The sequence below is a fragment of the Rhincodon typus genome, chromosome 26 (genome assembly GCF_021869965.1).
Source record: "Rhincodon typus isolate 14 chromosome 26, sRhiTyp1.1, whole genome shotgun sequence".
NCBI lineage: Eukaryota > Metazoa > Chordata > Chondrichthyes > Orectolobiformes > Rhincodontidae > Rhincodon > Rhincodon typus.
Window position 1 is genome coordinate 30,986,481 of NC_063357.1, and position 19,902 is coordinate 31,006,382.

At 39.6% G+C, this 19,902-nt stretch overlaps 1 protein-coding gene across 6 annotated transcripts in view; it reads left to right on the top strand.

The window, feature by feature from the left end:
* Positions 1-19,902, top strand: part of mtmr4 (myotubularin related protein 4) — a 141,868-nt gene that overhangs the window by 80,908 nt on the left and 41,058 nt on the right. For 5 of the 6 annotated variants that reach the window (XM_048612531.1, XM_048612530.1, XM_048612533.1 and 2 more), the window contains exons 4-8: positions 7,513-7,629; positions 8,744-8,776; positions 10,620-10,702; positions 14,158-14,324; positions 14,607-14,703. In XM_048612531.1, the coding sequence (XP_048468488.1) occupies positions 7,513-7,629; positions 8,744-8,776; positions 10,620-10,702; positions 14,158-14,324; positions 14,607-14,703 (497 nt within the window). The remainder of the gene's footprint in view (positions 1-7,512; positions 7,630-8,743; positions 8,777-10,619; positions 10,703-14,157; positions 14,325-14,606; positions 14,704-19,902) is intronic. The other variant, XM_048612534.1, reaches the window with a different exon arrangement.

Below are 19,902 nucleotides of genomic sequence, written 5' to 3' on the forward strand. Positions count from 1 at the left end.
TGCTGCTTAACCCTGTTTGTCACTTGCTGCTTAACCCTGTTTGTCACATGGGTAGTCCTGAATTGGTAGATCTGTTTGAAATCTATCCCATTCAGTACAATAGTAGTGCCAGTGTAGTGGAGAATATCCGCAATGTGAAGACGGGTCTTTGTCTCCATAACACCTGTGAGGAGGTCACTCCTAATGATATTGTCGTGGAGAGATTGTGATGGCTGGGAACATGGAGATACATGGTAATCTTCAGGAGGTTTCCTTGCCCATGTTTGATCTGATGCCATTAGACGTTAAGGCTCCCTTTTGACCTTGTACTGTCGTGCCGCCACCTCTCTTGGGTCTGTCCTGGCAGGATGGTGCTATTGTTGTGTGGAACTTTGTGTAAGGTATGATTCTGAGAGTGTAACTATCAGGCGGTTGCTTGACTAGTCTGTGAGAGAGCTCTCCCAGTTTTGGCAGGGAAGACTGCAGAATTCAAAAGACTGGCTTTGCTGTTGTTATTCGTGGTTCCTAAATAAAGTGCACAGTCGTCTGTATCATTTCATTCCTTTAATGAAACATTTTTTCGAGCTTTGGTACAACTGAATGGCTTGCTAGGTCATTTCAGAGGAGAGGTGACCATCAACCATATTGCTGTGGGTTGCAGTCAACATGTAAGCTAGACTGGGTAAGGATAGCAAATTGCTTTCCATAAAAGTCATCAGTGAAGCAGATGGGTTTTTTTTTAACAAATATCGACACTGCTTTTGTGGTCATTATTAGACTTTTAATTCTAGACTTTATTGAAATCAAATTTCACCATCTGTCATGGTGGAATTTAAACTGTAGTCCCAGAGCATGTTTTAGACTACTAGTCCAGAACAGTTCAGCAGGTCTGGCAGCATCTGTGAAGGAAAAAACCGAGTTAACGTTTCCGGTCCGGTGACCTTTCCTCAGAGTTCTGAGGAAGGGTCACTGGACCTGAAACATTAACTCCTGTTTTTCCCTTCACAGATGCTGCCAGACCTGCTGAGATTTTCCAGCAACTTTGTTTTTGCTCCTGATTTGCAGCATCCGCAGTTCTTTCGTTTTTTTTTAAGGTCCGGAGCAGTGGTTGGTTTATGTCTTTAAATTTGTTCATGGGATCTATGTCCAGTTGGTGCTTTCATTATTCATTCCTAATTGCCCTTGGTGGTGAGCTCTCTGCCTGAACTGCTGCAGTTTATGGTGGGGCTTTCGGTCGAGTGTTAGGAAGGGGGTACCAGGACTTTGATCCAGGGACAGTGAAGGAATGGTACGATAATGCCAAGTATAGAGGAGAACTTGCAGGCTCCTATGCCTCTGTACCCCATGTCTTTCTGGTGGTAGAGGTTGTTGAGTTGGGCCATTCTGTTGCAGGAGTCTTGGTGAGTTATTACAGTGCATCTTGTAGATGGTATGCACTACTGTCACTGTTTGTTAGTGGTGGCAGGAGTACATGGTTAAGGTGGATTCTGTGCCAGTCAAGCTTTATTCTGGATTAGAGCCCAATCACCCTTCAATATTGATTACCTCCCCCACCAACAAGGTGGATGCTTTTTGTGCATTGCAGGACTGGGCTATGTTTGCTCTCCTGTTGCAATAAAGCTGGATCATCTCTGATGAGTTAAAGTTGTTGATTAGCATAACACTATTTCAACTTTTTTAATCCTCGACTAGGACTTTTCAGTCAAGTCAACAGGATAATGCATTAGATTTGGATCTTGCTGAAAATTTATGGTGGTTGAGGAATACACTATTGTTAAAGTGCAAATTGGTGGGAAAGAGAATTCCTGTGAATCGCCACATAGTGCTGACCAATTTTCACCATTCTGCATTTTGATGTTAAGTGCACTTGTGCTTAGCACAAAATTAAATCTATAAATGAATGTGAAGGTACCCTCTTGATGTATGAGTTGTTAATTTTCACTGTAACTGCTAATTAGCTTCTTCCCAGAAAGCAAACACTTCTAAGTGTGGAGGTTTTTCTTGTGAAATATTCTTGGGAGAGGTCATCTCTAATCTTTGATTTGAAAATCCAAAGGTTGTGTTTACTGTGAATGTCCCCACCAGGTGGTGCAAACAGTTGGGCATATGTTCTGCAATGAACTGACTGAAAGTGTAAGTATTCAGGGGAGGAGCTCTACTTGGTATATGACAGACAATGAGGCGGTGGCTGGAGAGGGCGGGCACTCCCACCCCCATTCTTTGCCCTGCTCCCACGAGGACCCAACTTTGACCTCACTATCAGCAGCACACATGCTGATGTCACTGCACGCAAATCGGTGATGTCATAATTGCATGCGCAGTTGCTTCTTGTGAGTCTTCCCTATAGCACCTAAGTGACGTCACTGGCTGCGCCTACGCATGTGCAACAGCCGTAGTGCGTTTTGCATGATAACTCTGAAAATACAAAACTCTCTTGTCTAATAAAGAGCAGCAGCTGAGAGTCTCACTGGGAGAAGTGGAATTAAAATAAGCTTTCCACGTTCTTCGCTTTAGTGTCCCGCATCCAACTTTCACTGTAAAGGTCAGAACATCTGCTTTTCTCCAATTCACTGCATTTTATAATTTAAAATGTAAACTACAATTAATTTGTGCTGATAATTAGGTTCAATTAAACTTTAGGAAGTTGGATCTGGGATCTTGCCAATTGTAAAAGAGAAATATTTTTCAATCACATTATTAAATTCCCCGTTGTGGAACTTCTGTCAAATTCTCAACCACTTATTACAGGAATGGTATGAATGAAATTGTCGTAACCTTAGGATGATCAGAACTTCAGAGCAGTTTGATGGAAATACTGAAGAAGATACAGGATACTGTGGTGTTCCTCTCCATCCTATTGTAATCGATTAGGTTTTTGACTATATTACCAAGATTTTACCACTTGGCCAGCAGCAGCTGAAAAAAAATGCGTTGCACTTTCAACAACTTGCAAATAAAAATACAGACTTTCCGCGCCACATCGGTAGGGTTGAGAGAAAGCAGCTTTATTGACATCCATATCTCCTCCAGTGCTGAGGCAGTGTACATCTGTTTGTTCAGTTTTTTTCTCAACCATTCATCCTTGGAAACAAGGGAGAACACAAATGAAGGCATAGACCTAGCAGGCAAGGCTGGAATGGAGGCTGAACACTGCTATGTTAAAACAGTGACGATATTTCAGAAATAATTCATTGACTGTCAACTGCTTTGGAGGTTTTTGAGATCTTGGAAACTGTTATCTAAATGTAAGTTATGTCTATCTTCATTAAACAGCTGATACAACACTGGACAAATAGCTTCCAGTTCAGAGAAATTTTCTGTTGATGTTTTAGGACTCAAAAATGAGCACATTTGCCATAAAATCACTGTCATAACTAGGTATTTTTTACATTTTTACAATTTTTGACCTGTAAAGAACATAAATTTTAATTTTTATCATTCTGCTTGTGGACCGAAATGTGAAAATGATTTTTTAAAACCAAAGGTTGTGTAAAGGATTGCTGCACTTTTCAAAGCAAACTGTTTGACACTTTAACGTAAGTGCTGTTTCCACTGCTGTTTGCTCAAGCAGTGAACAAGTCTAGTTGCACACAAACTGGAGCCAAGGGATAAGAATAGAGATTTAGCCAGCAGCAAGTAGCTCATTGGTCTGGGGAATGGTGACCTGTTGTCAATAATAAAGGCATTCTCCCTGTCAACAACTATGATTAACTCCAAGGTAACTGAACAGTTCACAGGCAGAGCCATTGTACCTCTGGAAAGCAAAGAACTGTTCTTTCTTTTCAGTGAGAACAGCTTCAGCCTGAAGAAAGCCAGTTTATTTCTCTCTTCAGTTGTTGTAATCTGTGACTTTTAACGAATAGTTGAGATGTTGTAAGTGTGAACTAGCTCCCCTGTACCACTTAAGCAAGTTAAAGTACCCGGAGAAGGAAGATCAAGGAGCAGCCAGTTATGAAAAGGCAAAAGGATCTTCTGAGCAAGCATTCTAAATAGGGACCATTGGACTGTCTTCCCAATCTTTCCCCAACCATGACACCGTGTACTTTTTTCCCGTGTGTGCATGTAAGGGAAGTTTTATGAAGAAATAGCAAAGAAAGAAATTAGTGTTTTAATTATAGAATTATGTTGACAGTTCAGAATTGTTTACCAGTAGCTAGAATTCATTTCCTTGCAAAAAATAGTAATGGTTACTGAGTGTTTGCCATGTAAAGTGATTTGATTTATTGTAGTCACATGCACCTAAGTACAGTGAAAAGCTTTGCTTTGTGAGCAGTACAAGCTTGTAAACAAGAACATATAGATCATAGAGTTATAAGCAATGTTCGAATAAGATTTGCTATCGGGAGCTCGCAAAGAGTCTGTGTTGGCACCATCTTGAATCCAAAGTGATGGTATGTTTATCAGTTTGTTATGCTGGAAGCTCTACATAAATGTGCGTAGAGCAGCATTGTCTTGCTATTTCAGGAAGAAATGTAGTCTTGGTGAAAATCTGTCGGAGCAAGAAACAAGTGTAGAACAGTTGGAAATTTGCAGTAGCAGAAGAGGTAATTTGGGTTCATTGTGTCCATGCTGTATGAGAGCAACTCTTGTAGGTATGATGTATGTTGATTTAAATTAGATGTATATGATGATAAGCCACAGTAATAAACAGATCTTTGTCAAACTGGCAGTGTTTTTAATCAACCTGTTCAGGAATGTTATGACACACCTCTGGAGATGGTGGGACCTGAACCTGACTTTCCTGGCTCAGGTGGGGACACAAGTGCCACAGAAGCCCCCCATGGACATCATCTACAGAATACAGCCTGTTCCGATATGTTATTACATGCCCATGGAGCAGATGGGACTTGAACCTGGGCCTTCTACCTCCGAGGTAGGGACACTACCACTGCACCAGCAGGCCCCTAGAGATGTTGTTATAGATGTTTACTAATCGACCTGTTCAGAGATGTTATCATTTCTTTGGAACAGGTGAGACCCGAACCTACCTAAATGGTACCTTGCTAGCTCAGAGGTAGCAGTACTATCATTGTGCCTCAAGAGGGTCCCAGAGCTGGTGTCATAAATATCCCTGGTTGTTAAGATTCTGATGGACTTTATTAAGTGGGATAGATTGAGAAGATCCGTTGATATCTTATTCTTGTGGAACCATGTTGTGCAGACTTAGTTTCCCATGTTTGCCAACACAGCAACAGTGATCACACTTTAAAAGAATTGAATTGGCTGAAAAGTACTTTAAAAATACCCTGTGTATGTGAAAAGATTGAATTGATCATAACGTCTATAATCCATGAAATTGTGGTTAAGCTATTGCATATTGTTTCAAAATCTGAAGCTGTACGTGAAGGAAACTCTTGATGATTCTGTCACTGGTAGTCAGTTGCTGAACTCAAGCACTGCTGCTGGTAAACATCTGTGGAAAACTCACAACTCACTTGAAGCTTATTGTAGATAAAGGATTTTTCAGAAATTTTCAGTCATTTTTCTTGTCCAAATTGTGCTGCAAATATGACAAACGTCCTCACTTTAATTTGATCATGTTTGTTCTAATTAAGAAGAAAATGATTTGACTGGAAGAATATCAGCAGCATTTCTAACGACTAGCTTGGTTGTTACTGTACAAGATTGCTGCAGCATGGAACTCCTCAACCTTATTGATGCAAATACAGGTCAGGTATCCTTTTCCTGTGCTGTAGATTTTTAGGATTATTCGTTCAGTGGATGTGGAGCTCGGTGGCTGTGCCAGGATTTATCATCCGTTCCCCTTGTCCTTGAGAAGGCGTTGGTTAGCTGCTGCCTTGAATTGATGCAGTCCATTTGGTGTAGGCAGACCCACAATGTCATTAGGGAGTAAATTCCAGGATTTTGACCCAGCAACATTGAAAGAACAGTCATAGATTTCCAAGTTGGAATGTTGAGTGGCTTGAAAAGGACCTTGCAGATGCGGTGTTCTCTTGTATCTGCTGCCCTCTTCTTTCCAAATAGAGGTGGTCATGGTCTTGGAAGGTGTTACCTAAGGATCCTTGGTGATTTCTGTGGTGTGTGTTGTAGGTAGTGTATACTGCTTCTACTGAGTGTCAGTGAGGGAGGGAATAATGTTTTCTGGATGTGGTGCCAATCAAGTGCTCTGACCTGGATGGCATTAAACTTAAGCAGACATGGCAAGTGCTTTTAATTTTTCAGTTGAAACTCCTTATTGTTTTGCACTTGTCACATAATGCACATACATTTACAGCTAAGTGTCAGGTCTGTCAGTTCCATATTACAACAATTTTCATTTATGTAGAGCCTTTAAATATAATAAGAGTTCAGTGCTTTGCGTCAAACTTAATTCCACTTGCTCAGTCTTTTCCTGTTACCTCTGCATTTCCTTATTTCACGCAATACTTGTGTACTTTGAAACACTTTTTTTTTCTATTGTTTCATTTTTCATTTTTGTATATAAAATATGTAATTAAGATATTTTGTTCTAATTGAATGAGTTAAAAAAAAAATCAGCAAATGATCTTGTATGATGAATTTTGCTTGTAGTAGAAACTTTGAATCAGAGTATTGATCATCCACTAGTTTCTTCATTCAAATAATTGAAGTTGTTGCTTTCTATGCATTCGATTTATCAGAAGACAAAGTACTGATTGGCTACATTTGACAGTATAGCATTGATTCCGTCCCTGCACCACCAGCACACCACCACCACTACGTAGTCATACAGCATGGAAACAGACCCTTTTAGTCCAAGCAGTCCATGCCAGCCATAATCCCAAACTAAACTGCCTGAGCTGGGCCCATATCCCTCCAAACATTTCTTATTCATTTACTTATCAAAATGTCTTTTACGTATTATAACTGTATCTGCATCCACCATTTGCTCCGGAAGTTCATTCCACTCACAAAGCACTCTGGGTAACAAGGAAAAAAAATTCCCCCCATGTCTTTTTTAAATCGTTCTCCTCTCACCTTAAAAATATGCCTCCTAGTCTTGAAATCCCCCACCCTAAGGAAAAGACACCAGCCATTCACTTTATCGATACCCTTCACTATTTTATAAACCTCTATGAAGTCATCTCTCAACCTCCTAAGCTCCAGTGAAAAAACTCACAGCTGTTCAGTTTCTCCTTATAACTCAAACTCTCTACTTCTGGCAACAATCTCTTCTAAACCCTCTCCCAGTTGAATGATATCCTTCCTGTAACAGGGAGACCAGAATTGGACACAGTATTCCAGAAGAGGCTGAATACGGAATACGTTTATGTGAGAATTCCTGAAAAAATATCACGAATAGAAATTTTTGCTTGCATCAAATTGCCAATTTGTAATTACTGAATAAATAAGCTTCCATTAGGAACAGTTAAGGTAGGCAGGGAGAAACAAATCTGGGCACAGTGAGGCAATTCTGTGGAGTGTTGTAGAAGATAGAGTTCTTAGTTTCTTAAAGCAATCCAGCTGTAATCTTGCAGTGGTCTAGTCTTATGTTTGTATATTGTGCTGTGAATGACTTGTCAAGATTTGCTTTCCTCATGGTTTTCCTCACAGGTGCCTTTTCCAGTCCTCCAAGGGGAAGGTGTGGAATACCTGGGCCGTGCAGATGATGCTGTGATCGCTATCTCTAATTACAGACTCCATATTAAATACAAAGATTCTTTAATCAATGTAAGTACTATTTTCTGGATACTGTTGTGAATCTGCCATAACTTTGTCAGAAAGTGTGTTGATGGGTGTTAGAATTTTAAATTAACCACTTGCTGTCAAATTAAGCGGTTAGTTTTCTGTTTCCAATTACGCCCTCTTCATTCACTTGATTAATAAAAAAGGATCAATCGTCCTCTAAGCATTTATAAATTCAATCACTTCCTGAAAGATGAAGGGTTAGAGAGGAAACAGGGTTGAGGAGAGGCATTTCACAAATGATTTATTGAAGTGGACTAATTCAATCATGGGAATTGAACTAAACTTATAATTTCCTTTTGACTAAATGACAGTTTAGTAACGTGTCTAATAAATTGATCCGTGGTATTGCCACAGTCCTAAAGAAAGGTCACTGGATTTGTGACATTAACTTTGCTTTCTCTTCACAGATGCTGCCAGACTTGCTGAATTTTTCCAGCAATTTCTGTTTTTGTTTCAGATCTTCAGCATCCACAGTTGTTTTTTTTTTGGCTTGGCAGGGAAATTGGGATGTCAGTTGTTTAGTGGGAATTGTGTTGAGACAGTGTGAAAATGGTCACTTAGATGAGATGATTTCGGAGAGGGCCGCAGCAGAGATAATAAAGAATTATAAAGATAAGATAAAATAAAGAATGTATAATCTGGAAATCTGAAGTGTTACTTTTTGGGGAAGATATTTAATTGTCTGAAGTAGAAGATTCTATTTCACTGTGGAAAGATAAACCGAAGGGTTTTTATATCTTGGTCAGCATTTATCCCTCAGCTAAGACTCAATACAGAACCAGTCATGTTTTTTTTCAATCCTGGTTGAGTTCACTGTGTGCACGTTGGCTACCATGTTTCCTGCATCAAAACAGTGACCACATTTTAAAAATATTAAGTAAATTGTAAAGCACTGTGGCGCACCTAAGATCATGAGTGGAGCCTGGTTGATATGCAGTACATTTAGTTTGCTCTGGCTCTGCTTACATTGTGTGTTGACTGCTGTGTTTTAACATTAGAACACAGCAAGTGTTTTCCATGTGTAAGGTTCCTGCCTTTCTTTCATCTATTATTTTGATTTCATTTTCCCCTTCTCTTTCCTTTTGTTCTGCTTTAGACGTTTCTGCAGGGTGTGGACAGTGACATCTCAGTAAGTACTGTGTGTGTGTGTACTTCACTTCTGGTTACGCATACAACAGTGTATCCAACACAATTTATGTGAACAGTCCTGATCAAAGATGTAGGCTTTAAAGTTCCACCACAATGCGGTGTTGCCAAGTACGTAGACATGAATAATGTGTACCCAAAACAATTTAAAGAAGCTTCAGGTGTGCTCATCTTTATCCTTATCTTCATGTGGACATAAGAAAGACAAGTCATGTGGATACTGTCTCAGTAAATACACATACAAGAACTCGGTGCTTCTAGCAGTTTTTTCACACGTCTTCACTCCCTTATGATTTTGTGCACTGTCAGGTTAGCACCAACCAAACAGTTTGCTGATAATCATATGTAGAATATGTAGCCATGTGGAATGATTTGATCCTAGTGTGCGCCTGGAGCTATCGATCAAAGCTTTTGGTAATGTTGACCGTTGAAATGCCAGAGTGACAGACATGTTTTATTGCTAAACATTCATAGAAAACACAAAAATGTAGAGCACTTGAATTAACCTAACCTGCATGAGTCCCTGTGCTGTACAGTCATTCACTCATTGGTGCTTGGCGTCAGTGGTGTTCCTTAAAACACTGATAATTGGACCATGAGTCAATTTCCTGCTTAAGGTTCAGTCGCAAGAGTTGACATAGTTTTGTCAGCTCGAGAAGTGCCATTGTTAAATATATTGTGAGGGAAATAAATTAATTCCGTAGAGATTACAGTAAAAGTAGGAATGTTGGAAATACCTTCAATATTTGAAATACATCAGTTAGAATTTTGTAGAAGACTTTTTTGTCAGACTTGTGCAGATTCTGATTTTATTGTATGCTGTTGCAGTGTTAAGTTGGCTGGGCCTTGTGCAAAAAGTCCTGTAATGATTTTCCCTGGGCACAGCTCTGATTTGGAAAAGGTTACGTTATGAACTAGAATTTTGAAGTTTTGGATTGTAACAAGTTTGCAGAGTGAATCTCAGAATTTGACTGGAATGGCTGATGTGGCTTCTGCCAGAGCTGACACTGCTCTTGTGTTTCTATTGTTGCAGCCTGCTTGAATTATTTTGCAGAATTTGTAACTTAAATATATTTGACTTGTGGCGTTCTCTTCCCTATTCCAACACGAAGCCACCTCACTTTGTTAGAGATGCAGATGTTAGTTAAAGGGTAGGGAAATTACCACACTTTTAGCAGCTCGGTAGTAAACTGAAGAATTCTGCTCAGCCAGCAGTTTGGTTGTAGTTGTCTATTGAATGTCCATTTATGATGATGGGAGAGAAAAATAAATTGGGAATTTGCATTCTCACCTGACTTTGCAAACCTCAAAATGTGGATTCTTAAAATGTAAAATAAAACTACAAACTGCAGATGCTGAAAATCTGAAACAAAATCAGAAATTACTGGAGAAACTCAGCAAGTCTGGCAGCATCTGTGGAGAAAAAGCTTTCTTTCCATAGATGCTGTCAGACTTACTGAGTTTCGTCAGCAAATTCTGTTTTTCGCTCTTAAATTTTTGGATTTAGAAACGTTCTAATGATACTGACAAACAGGAACTGAATTGTAGCTTAATTTCATTCAATCTTTGCTGTTATAAATGAGGTGAAGTCATTGTCAGCACTGCATGGAGTGTTCACTTTTCACTGTCATGAGATCCATGTGGACTTAATATATTGCCAGACTATGTAAATGAATCCAGCTTGTCTGATGTGAAACTGTGCAAATGCAATAATGGTTACTGTAGTATACATTATGACTGTTTAAGACTGCTGTTAAAAGTAATATTTCTTAGCAGGGTTTGTTATTGGTTTCTCTGATAACTGACGTATTTGTGTCTTATTACAGGTGCCTATACGACTTATTGAAGCTGTTGAGAGTCGGGACATGTTTCAACTTCACATTGTATGCAAAGATTCCAAGGTTGTCAGGTATGTTGTACCTCATCGATTGATATGGAATACAGACAACAGTGCCAGAGCATTGAAAGTGAGCCTCTCCAGCACATCACACCTTTACAGGGCATTGTACTGGTAGAATTCTCAACACAAAGGCACGTAATGTATCCAATCTCTAACCATGCCTATACAGATTCAAGCCCCCAGCAATATAGTCCTGAGCTCTCACGCTGAAACCAGTGCTGGTGGACACTAATGGCTTTCACACAGGTGGATCTCTCAGATGGGATGCTGTTGTGTTGTAAACATGGTGCACCAGATATAAATGGGAATGTCGAGAAGAGATGTAATTCGTGTGTATTTGAGGAGTGTTGTGATATGTTGTATACAGACATACCAGGAGAATACACTATTTTCAGAACTATGCCCAGCTCATGCCTAGAAGCTGCCATTCATTGATTTGGATATCATGCAGGTGGCTTATCAGAAAATATTTCTTCAAAGCAGAAAGCTTCGTTATGTTGATAAATGTCTAATTTTTAGATCTTTCCTATTTGATATTATTGCAGCTAACAGACAATGAGACGCATATGGATTAAGCAAAAGAAACACTGTGTTCCAGCCTGGTTTCCTTCAGTGTTGTAGGAATTGTTCTTTTTCTTTAGAGAGTTCGCAAGAAATACTGGGAAAAGATATGTTTTACTTTATGAAGTAGAAGGCCAGGCATTCATGGATCCAATTTTTGCTTTTAAATCTCTCTTTGTCAATTGAATTGTTCTGGAGATTTTGTTTATTATGTGGTTATCAAATTAAACTGTGCAATGGCTGGCTATTCACCAACATTGAACATGCTTTACTGGTTCAGCCCTGCATTTTATGCTTTTTAAGTAACTTTCAGGGAAATAATCGTGTATGAACAATGTTCAGAGCTAAAAATCTAGCATTTTTCCTGAATTAGTTTGTCAATATCCCTTGCCTACTGTTGTGTCCTTGGCTTAATTACCAACACGGTGACAGTAATTGGAGTATAATTTGAATTCAAATACCTTTATATCCTGGACACGGAACAGGAGGACTGAACTTTAAGAAGTAGAGCACAGATATAGGCAATAAATCTTTGAAACTCTCATTATTTAAGTAAATATGCAATCATATTCTCTTTATCACAATTATATCAATTGCTGTTAATCAGATGGTGCTCTTCTTGCATTTCAGAATTGCAATTATGCTAGTGCAGGAGACCATTTGGCCAATTGATTCTATGCCAGCTCTCCAAATGATCATCTCACTTAGTGCCGTTCTCCTGTCATGTCCCCATAATCCTGAATACCTTGAATCAACCTGCCTCCAGAACACACTCTCAGGCAGTGCATTTGTTTCTTGTACTAATTACTTTAAATCTGTGTGGTCTTGTTCTCCATACTTTCACAAGTGGTGGAGAAGTTGATTTTTCTTGATGAGTTGTGCTTTGGATCCGTGATAAGTGTCTTTTTTTAAATGTGAGATTGTAAAGGGGACCAAAGTGAGTCTTACCACCTCCAGTCTTAGCTCTCCTTTGTCACTTTCAGTAAACAGTGAGACATTTGTCGTCTTCCTTCACTCAAATTTATATGGCAACAAATACATGAGCTCTGCTGACAGGATATTGTAATATTTGGGTGGTCCATGAAGTCTGTGTTGCCTGGTAGTGTCATTCCAGAGGCTGTTTTTGTCCTTGGTTAATGGATGATTTTGAAACCATAAGGTAAACATACTACTGTAGTCCTTGAATTCAGAATGTCTGCTTTTGTCTTTTGACTTTGCTTATTTGCAGCGTGAGGAAAGTGGAAAGCTTTGATTCCAAGGGTTTTCCTTGGACCTCGGTTGAACAACTTGGGAACTATATTTAATGCACGTCTTTAACTTATCAGTAAACAGCGTTCAGTTTTTATGCTCTTAAAAAGAACTGATCCAACTATTTTAATTCAGAACATAAACAACACAGTAAAGTTGAAATATTATGCATAAGAGTTAGTGTCAAATAATTTAATTGACTTTGAATTAAGGGGTCACAATCCTATTTGATCCAGAGCTATCCTTCTGACCCCACCACCTCTTTTTCATAATATTGTCTATTTCTATGCTTACCACACCTCTATATTGAAATATTACACTGCTCTTGTAGGAATATCAGTCGACCAATCAGCCCATTGCATCTGCTCCTCCATTCAGTTAGACCACGGCTGATCATATACCTCAGTGCCACCTTTTCTCACTATCCCCAAATCACCTTAATGTAACTTGTACCCAGAAATCTATCAGTTTCTGACTGGATCATGCTCAATGATTTAGCTTCCTTAGAGAAAAGGGTAGAGAGTTCTGTAGATTAACTGCCCCCCCGCCGAGAAGAAATTCCTCCTCCTTTCTGTCTTAAATGTTCTATCTCTTATTCTGACACTCCTCTGTCTAGCCTTCTGTTTACTAACCATTCATAAGCTTCAGATCATCGAAGCCTCTTCTGCCTGTACCCATCTCATACCAAGTGCCATTGCATATCCTCCTTGTTTTGCTGACATTTCTCTCGTTTCTCTTTATGTAACTGTCTTCTGAGCTGTATTCCTACAATTCTTGCATTTTGTTTATCCTTCTTCCCTCCTTCTCAGTATTGGTGGTTGTACCTTGATGTGTGAAGACACCGTGCTCTGGAATTGTTTTCTTAACATCTGTACCTTCTTTTCCTTCCTTTCCTCCTTTTCATACATTCTCACACCTTTACCTAGCTTTTGATCACCTACTAATACCTCCATCCTTGATGGAAAATTTGTTCAACTTCAGTGATGGACTGAAGGTCAGATGATCTCTCTTGGCTAGCTAGCATCAGAATGCTTCCTTTAGGTGCATGTTACCTTTCCTGCTCACCTGCCTTTTGCGAATTAACAATATGGATTGATTCATTTTGGACTATTGTGGCACAGTAGTCACCAACCCCCACCAGCCAGCAGACCCGGGTTGTTACAGTCATGTAGTTTACAGCTCATATAGAGGGACACAGACTGTTCTTAAGGGTCCTAGCAATCTCACCCTTGAAGCCCAAGAATTTTCATCATCCTTTTGCTTTATTCATAATGATGTGTTTCACCTACTACAATTCCATATGATACACTGTGGTGTGCAGTGGAATGTACCTGATAAAACTAACATTTAGTACCAACAACTGGTGGAAAATGGGTTTGCAAGATGAATTTCAGCACAATACCCTTACATTGGCAGACTATGATTTCTAAAAGTGGGCACTGCTAGAATGGTTATACTTTGTATTCTGTTAATTTAAGACTGAATGATATCTAATTGAGATCATATCTTGACTGTTTTTGAAGGTTAATCCTAAATATTCGAGTGTCTAACATATAGGTTTGAATAAGAATATTTACACATTTGACTGTTTGTATTAGAGTGTGAATTTTGTTTTTGGGTGTGCTCTAGTTTTCTAAAGTCTTACTGTTCCACAGGTGTCATTTTTCTACATTTAAACAATGTCAGGAATGGCTGAAGAGATTAAATAAAGTGATTGCCCAGCCAACAAGACTGGAGGATTTGTTTGCCTTCGCATATCATGCTTGGTGTCTGGGAATCTGTGCTGATGAGGAAGATCAGCATGTGCACCTCTGTCATCCTGGTGAGTGGAGAGTGGTAATCCCTCGGTTAGGGAAGTCTGTGCCATAGATTGGTGAGCAGTGTTTGAGTTTGGCAGTTCTTGATCTGCCATCTGAGAATTATTCTCGTCTCTGGTAGCACCTTTATCAAGTTGGGTGGGTTGTATAATTTCACATGTACCACTGTCCTGGCTAATAAAGCAAATCAGGAACACAAAGAAAACATTGAAATAAAGTCTTAATATTAGGTAGCTATTTTGTGTTATAATTAAACCTGACTGTTAGTTCTTCCTGTATTTCTTTAGGAGATCACGTTTGTCACCGCTTCGAAATGGAAGTGGAAAGAATGCGTTTTGATCTGCAAAATGTCTGGAGAGTCAGTGAGGTCAACAGCAATTACAAGTGAGTTAATTCTTATAGGTAAAGATAGCGAATTAACATGTGACAGACCTGAACAGTTGAGGCCAGGAATATTTTTTTAATCAACCTGCTCAGGGATGTTATGACATCTCTGGAGCACGTGATACTTGAATCTGGGTTTTCTGGTCCAGAAGTAGGGACAGTGCCACTAGGCCGTTGTAAAAGATGGCGAATGATTAAAATAAAGGAAAATTTTGAGTAAACTAAAATACAGCTCCAAAGGCCAAGATATAGGCTGGGTCACCAGATATGACAGAGCAAATATACATGCACAAAAGGATAATTGGATAGGTTTACAAAGCAGATTACATCAATCCCCTTTGTTTTTGTTACCTGCTGATGTCCCTAGTGAGCTTCCCCTTATTGATACCCCCAATGAACTATCAATCTCTCCTACTGCATCACCCTGAAAAATCTCTGCACAACTGCAGTAAGACGATGGACTCCATCCATGACCTTTGTATTGAAGGTCATTTGAAGCTTGACAGAATCCTGACTGAGTGGCTCTGACCTGTTTTCATGATTTGGCTTTATAGACTAAAATATCCATTCATCAATTTGTCACTGACAGCATGTGTGGTCTCCAAACCATTCTCACTTTATCCTTTGCTTTTCCATTTCCTTCACCTCTCACCCTTCCTCCTCACCCCCAAACTTATTTTAACTTATCTCAGCCTTGGTATTCTATTTCTGTTTCGAATAACAACTTGTTCTCTGTTACCTTAGCCTTGACTATCCGACCTTTTTTCCCTCTCCATGCATTAGTCACACTGTATAAATAAAAATGTGAAGAGTTCAGATTTAGCTCCAGAATGTCTAGCACAAAAGTTAAGGCTGATATTTAAACCTAGTCCTGAGGGAGAGTTGCATTGTCTAAATTATTTCATTGACTCGTAGAACAGGCTTGAAGGGCTAGGTGGCCTACTTCTCTCTCATGCTCTTGAGTCTTTTTGATGAGAAATTAAATCAGTACCCTGTCTGTTCTCTCAGGTTGATGGAGAGGATCCCATGCTACTTCTCCCTATATGGCACTTATCCCTGTTTCCAGGCCAATATTTATGCTGAGTTGCGAATTAAAGCTATCTGTTAGATTGAGGAGCCATTCTCATTAGGTGTGAGAACAGTGGCATCTACATTGCAAGGGTGGCTGAGATTGTTTCTGTGCTTAAACTGTTAAGTTATTCCTGCATCATGGATGCATCAGTGCACTATATACTGGTTTAAATTGCTTAGGCACCTTTTTTATTCATTAATGGGAGGAAGACATCGCTGGCTGGGAAGTTTTTATTGCCCATCCCTAATTGCCCAGAGTGCAGTTCAGAGTCAAACACATTGCTGTTGGTCTGGAGTCACATGTAGGCCAGACCAGGTAAGGATGGCAGTTTCCTTCCCTACAGGACATTCGTGAACCAGATGGGTTTTTCCAACAATCAACAATGGATTTATGGTGATCATTAGATTCTTAATTCCAGATATTTTGTTTGAATTCAAATTCTACTATCTGCCGTGGCAGGATTCGAACCCCGGCTCCCCAGAATGTTATCTGAGTCTCTGGATTAACAGTTCAGCCATCACCTCCCCTACAAATAGTTTTGGAGTGTGGGGCAAGAGAGGACCCAGGAAGAGGTGGGGAGTGGGAAATAGGGGAAGGGGTAATCGAGGGAAGGAGTGTTGGGGATCGGCAAGCATGAGGGACCTGTGAAGCGGGTAGAGATTTGGGAGTGGGGAGAGGGAACTAGAGGGGATGTGGGAAAGAAGAATGTTACCGTGGAGGAACGGAGCGGGAGGGGAGAGGGCCTCCTGGGTCCTGGCCCCTCCTTGTTCTCCCTTTTCACTGAAATGCTGTACTCTTGGTGGGAGTTGCCCCCCCAACCTCCCCCAAACAACATCCCCTCTTCACCACCACTGAATGCCATTTCAAAATCGCATGCACTTCCTTGTGCGTGCACAGTTCTACATGTACGCTTGACATTAGAATGCATGACATTACATGTGAAATCTACATGATGGCTTGTTTGGAATTATGTGCAAATGTGCTCCTGAATGAGTGCCAAGACATAGTTGCCCACAGTCGCAGGTGTCAATGAACGCTGCCTTGATTAAACTAATTTGTTATGTAAGATGTGCCACTTGTGAGATGACTGGTATATAGCTTGTTTTGTTTAAAGCCATGTTATAGTGACTATTTTTGACTGTCTTCATGTGAAATTGAGTTAACTTGATTATAGGTCATTATGTAAAGTAATTCCAAAATGCCTTCCCCCAATGAATAGTTATAAAATTCGCCAATAATGATGCAATTTATTTGACTCCCAGTCTTTAAACCGTGATCCCGTTCCTTAATAACTCAAGTCTGTCACTCCTCTTGTACATCTCTTGCCCAGAGTTTATCCCTTTATTCTCACTTATTGTCTTTGTTCTTAAAAAAAAGATTAGTTTCCTGAAGGTTTATTTTAAAATACCAACCTTCTCTTGCCCACCACCTTATATTGGATAAATCTTTCTTAGAATTTACCTAGCTTCTACCTTTATCACCTCCTCACTGCTGACCTTTTCTTCAGCTGCTTCTTGTATGTCACCCTATATCTTCTTTATCTTTCTTCCATTCAAAACCTTCAAGTTCATCTATTCTTAAAATAATGTCCATCACCTACATTCCCTTGTACCTTATTCCAAATGAGGTTGTGACTATGAACTTTTCAAACTTTTGGATGCGTGATCTTTAAGTGCGTGTTTGAAATTGGTCTTTGAACACATTGCATTCACTATACCTCTCTGAATGACAGCATGACCCCTCTACCCCATTACTAAATATTCATTAGGTGAATACATGTTAGTATTATCTGCTTTTTACAGTTGGGATTTCCTAAATACAGTCATGAGAGAATTAGAAAGAATCCTCCATGCATAAATGTGTTTCTTAATTTGACAAACAAGTCTTTAAAGAAGTGTTCTGTGCTTTGCAAAGTCAGAGCACTGCACGTTATAGCAAGAGAAGATTCTACAACAGCATGCAAATTTCAATGTGCTCTTGTGCACTGGTGATATTACATGTATGTATTCCTGAAATACCAGCCAAACCAATGCAATTGCCAAAGGTCATTGAACTTGTGGTTTGAAGCTGAAAAAGACATAAGGTCTCATAAGATAAGCAATGTTCGTCACTTGCCAGTAAATCCCGAAACTTGGATCAAGTGACAACATTTAGATAGCCTTGTAGTGATTCCTTCTAAATGGAAATTGTTGCTTTGTGTGAAATAGCAACTTTTTACACAGTACGAACGAAAAGATATTCAGGGACAGATCCAAATTATAAAGTTTTACATTAACTAGCATTAAAGTAAAAATACATCAGGAAAGATGAAATGTACACAGTAGCTCTAGCAAGGATCATTAGGCCGTGTTCCTGTGAAGGGGTACAGTGGATTTTGTGCTGCATGAATGATCTACGTCTAAAAAGTGGAGTTATGTGCACATTTTGTATGGCTGTAAAAGTATGCTGTACGTAAATACTGTACAGATGTGTAAGTGGGTACTGCAAGCACCTTCAGCAGCTGTCATGCCAGAGAAATGCTAGTCCTAGTGACATATCTAATTCTGCATGGACTGTAACTTAATTAGTGAATAAATATTATAGCACTGCCAAATGTGTACAGTGACTTCGGATTTCTCTGGATGAATAGTATTCATATGCAATAGCCCAGTTCTTTATCACAATAATCTTGGAAAGTGGCCTGTTCTATCGTGTTCTCCTGTAGCATCTGTACAATGATGTTCTCTCTTCCCTGCTGTGAAATCTATGGCTTTGCAGCTTTTGTTTTAAACAGTGAACTACCCTTTGTACAATATCTGCATTGTGTCCCCTTTTTGTTCTGACTGCAATATTTCTGATGATTCTGATATTGTCTATAATTGTATTTTTACAGTGCTTTGGCACTTGAGCTCTGTGATGTCTGTGCACAGTGGTCCTGCTCTTTTCTGACTATGACTGTATTTGAAAACATACAAATTAACCCTATTTCTTACTCCTAATTTGTTGTAATTGTAAAATGAGAAAGATTAGATGATGCCACACCCATTTTGTCAGGTGTCATGCAGGTGTGGCTAGGTGCTGCCAAAAACAACACTCATCTCTCACACTTGTGTTAATTTGAGACTGTTGTTGCACCCTACAGTCTATAATAAGGAACAGCAGGGAACGACTAGGAAGTTGATCAGGGCAAATAACTTGGAGCATGAGAGGAAGCCAGCTAGGAATTTTTTTAAAAACAGTTAGTTTCTACATGTATCTAAAAGGAAAAAAGTTAGTCCTCAAGAGAATAAGAATAAGGAGTTAACAGAAGATAAAAAAATGGCAGATGCAATGAATGAATACTTTGCTTCCATTTTAATAAGAGGATATAAAAACATCTCCTATTCCTGGAAGTAATGAGGTTGAAGGAAGAGAGGAGCTTGGGTGAATTTATAACACTAGGGAAACTTCTTAAGGTTTTTGCAAAGATTTGTAGCTTGGGTTGTGGGTGAGGTTGTTGATTTGCTCGCCAAGCTGGCTTGTTTTCGTTCAGACATTTCGTCACCATGCTAGGTATCATCATCAGTGAGGCCTCTGATGAAGCAATGTTGTTCTACTCCGCTTGAAATTTACACTTTCCGATCTGTTATGGTGAGTTGTCATTTCCGGTTCTGTCCTGTATGGATTTGTATGTGGAGTCCAATTCTATATGTTTGTTGACTGCATTATGGGTTGAGAACCATTCCTCTAGGAATTCCCGTGCATGTCTGTGTTTGGCTAGGGCTACTATGGTTATGTTGTCCCAGTTAAACAGATGGCCTTCATCGTCCGAGTGTACTGATATTAGGGAAAGTTTGTCGTGTCGTTTTGCTGCTAGCCGACGTTCGTGTATTCTGATGGCTAGTTTCCTTCCTGTCTGTCTGATGTAATGTTTGTGGCAGTCCTTATATTATATTTTGCAAACTACGTTGGTTCTGCATGTCGTGGGTATGGGGCCTTTAATCCCTGTGAGTGTTTGACGTAGTGTTGCTGTGGGCTTGTGTGCTACCATGATTCCTTGTCTTATGAGTCTCGTCACTTCTGATATGGCAGTGTGTAGGGCATACTGTGTCCTCTTGGTATTTCCTATTTAGTAGGCACCTGCAGATGAAGTTGCGGGGGTATCCATT